The sequence below is a fragment of the Megascapheus bottae genome, chromosome 22 (assembly GCF_031878675.1).
Source record: "Megascapheus bottae isolate mThoBot1 chromosome 22, mThoBot2.hap1, whole genome shotgun sequence".
Classification (NCBI taxonomy): Eukaryota; Metazoa; Chordata; class Mammalia; order Rodentia; family Geomyidae; genus Megascapheus; species Megascapheus bottae.
In genome coordinates this window covers 11944374-11957339 of record NC_143530.1, presented here as the reverse complement: position 1 = coordinate 11957339, position 12966 = coordinate 11944374, and the positions used below count along the sequence as shown (strand labels likewise).

The window sequence follows — 12966 nt, the reverse complement described above, 5'->3', positions numbered from 1 at the left end:
TGGTAGAGCTCTAGCCTTGAGAAAGTCCAAGAACAGGGCTCAGGCCCTGAGCTCAAGCCCAAGACTGGCAAAAAAAAAAATAATAAGGGGTGACTGTCCATAGTCCCAGATGCTTGGGAAATTGAGGTAAGAGGAGTCCTTCAGCCCATGGTTTGAGGCCACCCTGGGCAACAAAGCAAGACTGTGGCAGCCAATGGCCTCATGTAATAATCCTGCCCATTCTGGAGCCCAAGCTCTGAGGATCCAGGTTTGAAGCTACCCTGGCCAGAAAAATCCACAAGATTGTTAATCTCCAGTTAACTAGCAAAAGGCCAGACTGGAGGTGTGGTAGAACACAGCTGTGAGCAGAAAAAGCCAAACAAGAACACTAAGGTCAAACTCTAATATTGGCCCATCACACACACACACACACACACACACACACACACACACACACACACACACCTTAAGGATTAGAAGTTAGACACCAGGGGCCAGGAGTTTGGCCTAGTGGTAGAGTGCTTGCCTTGCATGCACAAAGACCCAGGTTCGATTCCTTGGTACCACATACATAGAAAAAAGCTGGAAGTGATGCTGAGGCTCAAGTGGTAGAGCTCTAGCCTTGAGAAAGTCCAAGGACAGTGCTCAGGCCCTGAGCTCAAGCCCAGGACTGGCAAAAAAAAAAAAAAAAAAAAAAGTCAGACACCAGGAGTTTGGCCTAGTGGTAGAGTGCTTGCCTAGCATGCACAAAGACCTGAGTTTGATTCCTTGGTACCACATACATAGAAAAATCCAGAAGTGGTGCTATGGCTTAAGTGGTAGAGCTCTAGCCTTAAGAAAACCCAAGAACAGTGCTCAGGCCCTGAGTTCAAGCCCCAGGACTGGAGGGGGCGGGGAAGTCAGAAGGAGCAGAAGGGGAAACTAAGATTTGAGGAGTAACACAGGAAGCCAGTTGCCCCAGAGCTAAAAGGGGAAATGGTACCATCCTAGCATGCATGCACAGACACGCTGCCAAACCTATGAGCCTGAAGCCGCCTGCTGATCCAATTAGCACACACACACACACACACACACACACACACACACACACACACACGAGTATATACACAGCTACCACTACTGCTGCCTACAGCGCCACTTAGTGGCCCCAGTCGGAAGAGCAACCGTCTCTGGGAGGCAAAGGGACGGCCTTCCCTCTTTCCTATGTCCCCCCATCACCCACTGAACCAGGCTGAAGAGAGGCTGATGGTGTTTGCAGCTTCTGGCCCCCAGTCATGCAGGGGAGCAGGGGAAGGAAGAGGCCAGGAGACAGCCTGGGGAGTGACAGCCCCGGGAAACTGGAGGAAAAGGGAAGGAAGTGACTGAAATTGCAGCCTTGCGTGGAGTTGGATGGTGTGCTTGTTTTCTGTCTGGAACACGGGGCCTCGTGCATGTCAGCACATTGTTCCACTGAGCTCCACCCAGCGCTGGCCCTTCTTGTCACCTTTCTGTCCTTTCCCATACCAGCAGATTGGGAAAAGATCACGGAAGGCTGGTCTCAGCTGTGGAAGACCTGTCATCTGTACAGCCTGCCCCAGCGGAATTCATCCAGGCTACCAATTGGCTTCCTGTCAGTTCAGAGGAGGGTAGGGCTCAGAACGCATTTGCTTCAGTTCGTGGCCTAGAGCACTGCCAAGAGGTGGGGAACCTTGTCACGCTGGTCTGCTCCTCTCCTCGAGCCCCTGTGTGTGCATGCACCATAGACACATCCCTTCCTCACGGCCTGCCGGCTGAGTGTTAGCAGCTGCCATGCCAGGTGAGAGGACGCAGGCTCTGATTGGCTGATTGGTCCTCAGTGGACCAAGCCTCAGATAGGTCTCCTCTCAGCCACTTCCCCCAGCCGGCTTCATGGATGCAGACAGACCAGGCCACAGTGGGTCCCAGTGCCTCCTGAGTCTACCCAGGTTGACCCCACATCCGCTCAACCTTCTCCCAGCCTGCTCATTGATCTCTTCACCCAACCACAGCTGCTGGGTTTGATGAGTGCTGAGGTGGGGAACCCCATCTGGCCTCCTGAGTCAGAAATCCCCTCAGGCAGCGTCTGTTCTCACAGCCCAGGGCTCGCAGTCCTTGGGGCCTCAATCTTGCATTCCAAGGTCCTCATGGTTCCTCGCAGAGCAGCTTATATTGGCAGCCCTTTGGTGTCCGCTAGCAATCTCCCATACACCCTTGAAGGCCTCACCCCCCAGCTCCAGGCCCCACCCCCACACCCCACCTCTAAAGGCCCAGGCAGTGGGAGGAGCCTGCCAAAGAGGGAGGGAATAAAGGAGCAGGCTTCTCCGCAGGGGCAGCAGCTGGGATGGACCCTCCAGGAGCCTATGGCAACTCCAGTTCCCGGTGGCGGAGCAGGTAGGAAGTCTGGGTCTCAGGGATGGTGGGACAAATCTGTAAAGGTCAGTCTGGCTGTGAAAAGCCCTGTTTCTAAGAATCTGGGGATGTAATTTGGGGCGGAAGGAGGGTGGCCTCCCTCCCTCCTTCCTCCATTGCCTGAACCCTCCCTCCTTCCTCCATTGCCTGAAAGGCATGGATGTCAGACTGAGCCCAGAGAGAGAGAAAGGAGATCTCCAAGCTCACCTCGTAGATGTTTCCTCACCTGCCACCTTTCTCTTCTACCTGACAGAGGTTCCTCCTCCCAGAACCACCAAACCACACATGAGACCTGGTCTTGAGGTCACCGTGGTAGACTCCTCCACTCTAGTATGATGACAGGGAATCACCATGCTTACATGAAAAACACTTGGGGCAGGCATTGCACCATTAGAGAGCTAGCTGTTCCTTTGGAAATTCCAGCTTTCTATCCGACATTTACACCTTAGCATAATTTATTTGCCAACAGCTGGACACCATTAGTTTTTCCAGAACTAAAGTTTGAGAAGCAGAGGAGTCATTGTGAGGCTTTGGCATCTTGGGATGAAGTAGTTTTCCTAGGCTGGAAAAAAAATTCAGCTGGAGGATAAGGAAAGGAAAATCATGGGGGGGGGGGAGAATGTTTATTTAAGGGCACAGGTGGTTAACACCTGTAGTCCGAGCTACTCAGGAGGCTGAGATCTGAGGATCATGCTTCAAATCCAGCCCTGGCAGGAAGAGTTACTCCAATTAACCACAAAAAAAAAAAAATGAAAATGGAACTGTGGCTCCAGTGGTAGAATGCTACCCTGAGTTAAAAAGCTCAGGGACAGGGACAGGAGTGTGGCCTAGTGGTAGAGTGCTAGCCCAGCATGCTTGAAGCCCTGATTCTATTCCTTGGTCCCACATACAAAGAAAAAGTGGAAAGTGGTGCTGTGCTCAAATGGTAGAGTGCTAGCCTTGAGAAAGTTCAAGGACAGTGCCCAGGCCCTGTGTTTAAGCCCCAGGACTGACACAAAAGAAAAAAAGTTTTCACTTCTTCCTCCTGAGCATCCCAGACTATGTTTGGGCTCTCAGTGATAAAAATCAGTGCCTCATTTGGCAGGCTCCCCATTCTCTAAGCCCTCCCCTGTTCTACCTTGTCTGTGTCTCCCCCTCTGTCCCTCTCCTCCCCCACGCCACTGCCCTTGGCTTACTGGCGGGGATCTCTGCTGTAGCCCTTTACCCTCCCAGCTCCTTCATGTGACCTCTGCTTTGGCTTCAAATTTGGGCATGAGAAGTTCTCTAAACTCACAGCTCTGTGGCCACTCTCACAAGCCAGTCTTGGTCAGCAAGAGTGAGGGCATGCCTGAGTCATCACTGAGTACTTGTTCTGAGTCCCAGGTTTAAAAACAGGAAAAATGACTCCTGCCTTCTAAGGCTTGAGTTTGAGAGTCAAACAATCTAATTGGATATATCTGCCAATAAAATGTATTTTACTAGTACATTAAGAGGTGTCTGAGCTGGGCTGGTAACTCATGCCTATAATCCAGGTACTCAAAGGTTGATGCAAGGAGGAGCATGAATTCGAGGCTACCCTGAGCAAATAAATAGCAAAATGGTTAAGTGGAATTAAACAGTCTCCAGCAGACCCTTTCATGTGCTCGTGTACCATGAGACTATACGATGTATCTCAGAGAATCTGGAGGAATGTCTCAAACTGGTTTAATCACAAAGCCATCACCTCTTTCTTCTGTGGCTCCTCTGGTGGCCTGAGCCTCCCTGGCAGGTGGCAGTTCTATCACTGGATGTCCTGGGCTTTCTAAGGAGCTAGTGTGGCTGGCTTCTCCAGACAGGTCTGAAAGTTGTCCTCACTAGTGGCCTGTAAGAGAGGACAAAGCTTTCCCACCATATCCCCATTGGTAGAGTCATCTTCTGATGTCGCTCACCCCTGCCAGGGTAACTCACCACCACCGCACCCCTGCACCCTGTCCCCCCAAACTCTCCATGACTCTGGCTAGCATTGATTGATCCTTTCCCTGCTTTGATCAGCCTCTGGGCCCTCCTAGGTGATTCTTTTCAATGTTGTCCCTGCCAAGTAAGCACCGTGGGGGTTTAAATGGATAACCAGGTGCCAGAGCCTCACGCCTGTAATGCCATCTCCTTGGAAGGCTAAGATCTGAGAATTGAGATTTAAAGCCAGCTTAGGCATAAAAGTCTGAAATACAAGTCCCCATGTTGGCATACAAAAGAAGCTATTAACAGTACCAAAACGAGCAATAGCAGAGCATCGCTGTATGACTGTACAGGTCTGCATTCATGAACCAGCCCTGGTACCTGAATTTCAACCCAAACTTTTAACTTCAGAGCGCACCAGATTCTTTACTTGAAGGAAGTAACAGTGCCCTATAATGCACTTGCTGTATGGATTAGGAAAAAAAGAATGTTTTGCCTGGCTGGTGTTTTACTACTTGATTCATGCCTCCAGCACAGCTTTTTGTGTGTATATGTTTGCCAACACTGGGCTTGAACTCAGGGCCTTCCACTCTCACTTGGCTCTTTTGCCCAAGGCTGCCGGCTGACACTTGACCACTTGAGCCAGACTTCACCTCCAGTTTTTTGTTGGTTAATTGGATATGAGTCTCATGGACTTTCCTACCCAGACTGTCTTGGAACTGAGATCCTCAGATCTCAGCCTCTGAATAGCAAAGATTACAGATGTGAGCCACTGGGATCTGGCTTTGCTGGTTAATTTGGAGAGGGAGTCTCGGATTTTTCTGCCCTGGCTGTATTGGAACCACAGTCCTCTTGGAATCTCAGTCTCTGAGTAGGATTACAGGCATAACCCATAGTAATGGGGGAGGAAAGGGGTGTAATGTCTCTTTTGGAGGGGAAAGTAAGCTGAAGATAAGTCAGTTCATTCATCCAGGTCCTAGCAGAGTCAGATAATCTCTTAGGAACTCGGTCCTCGGAGCCCATTGCCAGGCTAAGTGACCGCATTGCTTCCAACAGAAATTCATCCCAGGTGTGCAGGTATTTCCAGCAGGGTCTCTGCTTCTCTGGAGACTACTGCAGGTAAGCCCTCAGATCCTGACTGGGGGAGGCGTGGAGAGCGGGGGTGCTGCCGGGGTCTCTCCTTTGTGGATCATACATCTTCTCTGGGGCTCTAAGCCTCCCAAGGCTAACCTTGTCTTCTGGTTCTCCTTTCCCTACAGCTATCAGCACCTGAGGGCCCCCAGCCCCTCAGTGTGGGCCCATCACTATTTAGAACCACAGGTCACCCCGCCTGGGCCCCGGCTACAGCTCATGCGAAGGAACTCCCTGCCCACCTACCTGCCCTCCATGGCGGGGGGCTGGGGCTGGGGCTGGACCTACGGCTGGGGCTGGATCTACTGGGACTCGGAGCCTGGCCTGGAGTCTCTGGCCAGTGAGGCTGAGGTGGTTGGTGGCAGATCCAGGATGTCTTCAATTCTATCCTGTGAGTCACAGGGCATTGTGGGTAGGCAACGGGGCGGGGGGGGGGGAGGATCTGACCCCCAGAGTTGCTGCTTGACCTCACAGCAGTCTGTACTTTCATTCTGGAAGTTTTCTGGCTGGAGGGGAAATCGCCTCTGGCTCTGTTACTCTGTTTTAGAAGCACAGTCCCCTAGTTTCTAATGCTGGCATCACCATTTGGTAGCTGTGTGACCTTGGACAAGTCACTTGACTTCTCTAGGCTTCTGTTCCCTCACTTACAAATATGACCCAAGTAACCAACAGGTAAAGAGAGGATGGTGATGGTACTGACCTCACAGGAGGTGGGGACTTCACATGTGCCTGGCTCTGTACTCGGCAGAGCAAAGCCTAAATGTTAGTCATGCTTATCTTAAAATTATGGCTATAAAATAGTGCTGTCCAACAGAAATATGTGACACAGCCCGGCACTAGTGGCTCACATCTGTAACCCTAGCTACTCAGGAGGCTGAGATCTAATGATCGTGGTTCAAAGCGAGCCTGGGCATGAAAGTCCACGAGACTTATCTCCAATGAACCACCAGAAAATTGGACGTGGCGCTGTGGTTCAAGTGGTAGAGCACTAGCCTTGAGCCGAAGAGCTCAGGAATGGCGCCCAGGCCCAGAGTTCAAGCCCCATGACCAGCAACAACAACACTGCACAGCCTGGCATGCAGTGGGCACTCAGTGGATGTCTCAAGAGTGAGTGAATGAGTGAATGGACAAATTAGTGAATGAACCAGTTACCCCCGCAGCTGCTGACCGGGAGTCTGGCCACTCCCAGGAGCCTCAGGCAGAGTCAGACCCTGTCACACAGCTCGAGGCCCCGATGCAGACACTGGACCTGGAGGTACTGCAAGTCTCCGGAGGGCTGGCAGGAAGGGTGGCAGGCTAGACCGGGAGGGCATGGACTAAGGAGACTTCTGTGGCCCCAGGCTGGCCCCGGGCGGGGGTGGGAGGCTGTCTGACCTCCCTGTGGCTGCAGGGGGGGGAGGACAGCCAGGATGTGGTGTGCGGCATCTGTATGGACAGAGTGTGGAACAAGCCGAGGGCTGAGAGGGTCTTCGGCATTCTGCCCAACTGCGCCCACGCCCACTGCCTGAGCTGCCTGCGCACCTGGCGGATGAGCTGGCAGCACCTGCCGTGGAAGGTCATCAAGTCAGTGTCCCACAGGGCCAGCGGGGAGGGAGGGGCGCCCTAGAGGCCTGGGGTCCCCCACCCACCTGGGGTGGCTTCACCGCACCCTGCTCACAGGGCCTGTCCCCAGTGCCGAGTCCATTCCAGCTACATCATCCCTCACAAGTTCTGGGTGAGCCAGGGCGAAAGGAAAGAGCAGCTGGTCAGGAGCTTCAAGGCGAGGACCAGGTGAGGCTGCTGGGGTGCGGGGCAGGAGGCAGGCGCGTGCACGTGGGTGCACGTGGACCTCGCACTCTCACTTGGCTTTTTCACGCAAGGCCAATGCTCTACCACCTGAGCCACACTTCCATTTCTAGGCTTTTAGTGCTTCGTGGAAAATGAGAGTTTCCACACACTTTTCTGTCACGCTGGCTTTGAACCTTGATCCTCAGATTTCAGCCTTCTGCAAAGCCTGAATGACAGATGCGGCACCAGCCCTTGGCTTGGCTTTTAGGGGTTTTATTGTTGTGTTGTTTAGATAAGGACGCGGAGTTTTGCTCGCAGCTGGACTCGTATCCAGGCCTGGCTGGGATCACCAGTGGGCACCACCATACTCGGATTTTATTCGTTAGGAGGAGGTCTTGCTAACTTTTTTGCCTGGGCTATTCTCAAACTGCGATCCTCAGGATGTCTCCCTTCTGTATACCTGTATACTTCAGGTATGATCCACTTGTGCCCAACCAGTAAAAACTTTTATCCCATATCTGAAATTAGTCTCCATTCTAGGATCCTAAGTCCACCTCCCCATGGCTTTCTGACCCTTGACATACAGCAGATATGACAGAGGATGGCTAAGCAGGCAGGGCTGCTTCTGCCCACTTGCCCGTCTCCATAACTGCACGGACAGTGGCTGAGGAAAATCTAAGTATGGTGGAGCAGGTCTGGGTATCGGAGCCGGGGGTTGGTGGAAGTGTGGGGCCCCTTAGGAGGAAAAAACCAGGACAGTGCAGGATAAGAGAGGTCAAAGTGGGAGGATTTTGGCTACTCACTGGCTGTCCAGTTGAAGGATTCTGAAAGGATCCTGATGAGAGCGCCATACCAGGCCTGGAGTGAGTGACAGATGTATGGTGTGGTGACAGGCTTTGTACATCTCATAATGTCCTGGAGGAGGGGACCCTGCAGAGGAGGCTGAGGGGATGTCTGTAACTCCAGCCAGCCAGGGGGTTTGAACCTAGGCATTTAGGTTCATAGCTGATGTTAGAAAAATGGCAGGTAGAAATGAACTTGAAAGGAAAGGCAGGACCTATGTGGCCCACTGAGGAAAGCGAGAGGACCATTTAAGATGACATATGTAGCCAGTTCCCATGGGACTCTTTATTTGCGATCACACACACACACACACACACACACACACACACACACACACACACAAAGGAAGAAGAGTAAAATGTGAACCTTGCTCAAAAAAAGCTCAGGGACAGTGCCCAGGCTCTGAGTTCAAGCTCCAGGACTGGCACCCAAAACTGGCTTGTGCTTATAGCCCTAACTACTGAGAATCAAAGTTCAAAGCCAGTCCCCACAAAAAATTGTAGGAGACTCCTTCCCCGTAATAATCAGCAAAAAGCCAGACTGAAGGTGTGACTCAAGTGATAGAACACCAGCCGTGAACAAGCAGGCAGACCAGCAAAGGGCCTGTGTTCAAACCCCAGGACTGCCTCTTCCCCCTAAAAACAGAAACAGATGAGGAGTGGCACTGTGGCTTAAAGGGGTGGAGCACTAGCCTTAAGCAAAAGAGCTCAGGGACAGTGGCCAGGCTCTGAGTTCAAGCCCCGCAGCTGACAAAAGCAAAACAGAAAAGGAACAGATGACCAGTGCTTTGGTTATAGGTGCTCTCAGGGTGGCTATGTCATGTAGCGCAGGAAAAGGACAGTTGTTTCTCGGGATTTCCAACGTAGCCCTGGATGCTGAGTGAGTCCTGTGTCTGTACAGGGTGTACACGAAGTAGAAGGGGCCAGCATTGCCCTAGAGTTCAGCCAAGAGTGCTGAGCTGAGGTGAGACAAGTCCCACCCCTCCCCACCTCCAAGGCCTCTCTTGCAAAAGGCCTGGGCTCACTGAGTCCGACCGTGTGTGTTCTCAAATCACTCCTGTCCTAACCTCCAAGTCTCCGATCTAGGGTCACCACAGCCCTGGATATTTTCCTAAGTTGGTCCCAGAGGCACACTTGAGGACTGTCTTTCACTTTCTTTTCTCTGGTGTTATTCTACTAGTACTTGGTTGGACAAAAGGAAAGGAAATCCAGGCACCAGTGGCTCATACCTATAATCCTAGCTACTCAGGAGGCTGAGACTGAGGATTATGGTTCAAAGCCAGACTGGGCAGGAAAGCCCATGAGACTCTTTCCACTAAACTATGAAAAAGCTGGAAACATGATTAAAGTAGTAGAGTGCTAGCCTTGAGCACAAAACTCAGGGACAGCCCCCAGTCTCTGCGACTGGCACAAAAAATAAAAGCAAAAGAAATGCCCTTGCTGGGTGCTGGTGACTCCTGCCTGTAATCCTAGCTACTCAGGAGGCTGAGATCTTGGTTCTTGAGATCTGAGGGTCTTGGTTCAAAGGCAGCCCAGGCCCTAAAGTCCATGAGACTTTTATCTCCAATTAACCACCAGAAAACCAGAAGTGGCACTGTGGCTCAAAGTGGTAGGCTAGCCTTGAGCTGAAGAGCTCAGGGACAGCACCTAGGCCCAGAGTTGAAGCCCCACGACCCACCCCCCGCACCTCTCCCCCCCCCAAAAAAAAGAAAGAAAAAGAAAATTCCCTGGCCACTGCTGATTCTTCAAGAATTTGGGAATTAGTGAAAGGCCCTCTCAAGACACTTTTCTGCCACCTTCTGGAAGACAGTAGGATAAATATCAGATCCCTAGTAGAAACCTGGGCTTGGTGGCACATATCTAAAACCCCAGCCTTCGGGAGGCCCAGGTAGGGAAGGTCAAGAGTTCAAGGCCAGTCTGGGCTACTTTGCATGATCTTGTCGCAAAAGCAGTTTGAAAAATCTGATTAGAACGGCTGCTAGTGGCATTGGCTCAATACCTTTGTACAGTGTGCGGCCTGCCCAACCTTATGGGGTGCTGCTGGAGCAAGGCTGGGAGGTGATGGTCTTTCTTTCCTGTACGTTCACAGCCAGATCCCATGCCGGTTCTTCATTCAAAGGAATGGTCGATGCCCCTTCCGGTCTGAATGCATCTACCTTCATCAACGTCCGCATGAGGCCCCAGCCTCTGCTCCTTCCTGGTCCCTAAATATGCATCTTGCTTCTAGGAGTGAGGTAGGAACCATAGGGATGTGGCGCAGGGAAGGCTGATGGCCCCAGTGTATGACGAATGGCCATGAGAACTATGAATAGGCCTATGTAAGGCTGTGCACGGTGGCTCACTCCTGTAATCCTAGCTACTCAGGAAGCTGAGATCTGAGGATCACCGTGCAAAGCCAGCTCAGGCAGGAAAGTCTGCGATACTCTTATCTGCAGTTAACCACCAATAAGCAGGAAGGAGAGCTGTGGCTCAAGTGGTAGAGCGCTAGCCTTGAGTAAAAAAGCTCAAGGACAGCAGCCGGTCCTGAGTTCAAGTCCAATACCAACACCCCCACACACTCCCCTATGACTTGGGATGTGGGGTGGTTATGCGGTGTCTAGCCTGCCCACACTATCTGGGAGCCAGGAGCTATTCTGTTCCTAGGGCGCTGTGGCCAAAGCCAGTGGACTTTCATGAGCATTTCTCTCTACTTCCAGGTGCTGTACCCCATGTTTGTCCCCTCAGCCATCAGGCTAGGGGAGCCCTTCCCATTCTATTCCCTTGCCCTGACGGGCAGGGGCAGAGGTTCAGAATTCCATGGCTTTCTGCGACCAGGATCATCTTGAGTGAGCAGGCGCAAAGGGAGGGGATGGCTAGGGAGTAGGTGTTCCTTTCCTTGGTTTTAGTGGAGGATCTCTGTCTCTGTGAATTGCACTGGGGGACACTGGAAGTGGGGGGGGCGCTCTGTGGCAAGGAGGAGCCCTCACTTGCTTACCAGGGCCTAGTTTTTTAAACTTTGTTCTTTTGTAAAAGGATTTTAAAAGAAAACCAATAAAATGCATCTAAGCTATGAAGGTGGTGTCAGAAGAGGGGTCTGCTTGTACCCCCCTACCCTAGCATTCATGCCCCCCCACACCAGCATAATAGCTCTCAGGTTCCCCTCCCCGAACTGTACCAAAAAATTACCCTATGAAGATAGACCTGCTTATCTGAGACAGAAAATACTAGCATTGGTGAGACCTGCGAATCAAGAGTCAAAGTTAGGCTGGGCACAGTGGCTCATGCCTGTTATCCTAGCTACATAGGAGGCTGAGAGCTGAGGATCACGGTTCAAAGCCAGCCCAGACATTAAAGACCGTGAGACTCTTATCTCCAGTTAACCACTAGAAAAACGGGAAGTGACACTGCGTCTCAAGGGGTAGAGCGGGAGCCTTGAGCTGAAGAGCTCAGGGACAAAGCCCAGGCCCAGAGTTCAAATTCCACTACTGGAAAGCTACCAGAAAAAAAAAAAAGATTCAAAGTTAGCCCAGACAGAAAAAGCACAAAAAGCTGAAGTGGAGGTGAGACTCTAGTGGTAGAGCTCAAGCCTTAAGTAAGAAAAGCCAAGTGAGAACACAAGGCCCTGAGTTCAAGCCCTAATACCCAGCCACAACACAACTTTGAAAGAAATTTCTTTTTTACAAAGCTGGCATTGTTTCTTTTATTTGGTCCTAAGGCTTGAATTTGGGCCTCGGCTCTGCTCCTGAGTTTATTTTGCTCAAGGCCGGTGCTCTACCGCCTCATCTACAGCTCTGTTCCCGAGTTCTCTGTGATCTACTTGGCCGTGAGTGTTACACTTCCCTTCCTGGGCTAGCTTTGAACCACGACCCTTAGATTTCAGCCTGCTGAGCCGCTAGGATTGCAGGTGTACACCCAGCTTGGCACTATCTTAAATGCTTCTTCCTGCTTCCCAATAACTTCCTTGGAAACATTTAGAAAAAAATAAATGGGAGGCGGGGAGTTTGGCCTAGTGGTTAAAGTGCTTGCCTAGCATGCATGAAGACCCGGGTTCCATTCCTCCGTACCACATACATAGAAAAAAGCCGGAAGTGGTGCTGAGGCTCAAGTGGTAGAGCTCTAGCCTTGAGAAAGTCCAAGGACAGTGCTCAGGCCCTGAGCTCAAGCCCAGGACTGGCAAAAAAAGAAAAAAATAAATGTCTGGACGTGGTGGCTCATGCCTGTAATCCTAACTGCTCAGGAGGCTGAGATTTGAGGATCTCGGTTCAAAGCCAGCCAGGGGAAATCCAAAGCTGAGAGACTCTTTATCTCCAATTAATCACTATAAAAGAGAAGTGGTTGGGTGGTAGCCTTGAGCTGAAGAGCTCAGGGACAGAACCCAAGCCCAGAGGTAGGGCAGTAGCCCTAAGCTGAAAATCTCAGGGACAGCGCCAGGACAGAGTTCCAACCCCATGACCCCTACCCCCCCAAAAAAAAAGAAAAAAAGAAAAGGAAATGAGATGGAGTTCACAATACCTTACTCCTTTGGCTTCCTATACTATTCAGCATGAAAGCCTAAGTCCTGTGACCTCTGATGCCCTGTCCTCCAGCCAGACTACTGCCTTAGGACCTTGGCATTTGTTCTTCTGTCCACCTGAAATGGTTTCCTCTCCCCTCCCCTCCCCATCCCAGGCCTCTGCTCAGCTTGCCTAACCACCCTATTTTACAATGATCTCACCTAAACTCCAGAACTATATTCTTCTTGAAAGCCCTACCATAATCAAATATTTGATTATTTCTCTCTCTCCTCTCCCACTTTGTGTCAGCAACAAGGGCAATAATTTGTGTTTATTCCCTGTGTCTCAGGCCTCTAAGAGCTCAGAACACAGCCAGGATGAATGGCTTGTGTGAGTGTATTCCAGGACGCCGGGAGAGGGACGCGCGGGTGCGTGGGGGCCGGGGGCAGGCAGTC

General features: G+C 51.4%; 1 protein-coding gene across 1 annotated transcript; it reads left to right on the top strand.

Annotated features, from left to right (window-relative positions):
* The first annotated feature begins 2317 nt into the window (after positions 1-2317).
* LOC150047787 (uncharacterized) lies at positions 2318-10864 on the top strand. Its single transcript, XM_090355820.1, has 8 exons — positions 2318-2367; positions 5356-5418; positions 5559-5821; positions 6591-6694; positions 6821-6993; positions 7090-7200; positions 10129-10273; positions 10736-10864. Exons 1-8 carry the CDS (start codon positions 2318-2320, stop codon positions 10862-10864), a joined length of 1038 nt encoding a protein of 345 aa, XP_090211946.1.
* Positions 10865-12966: the final 2102 nt, after the last annotated feature.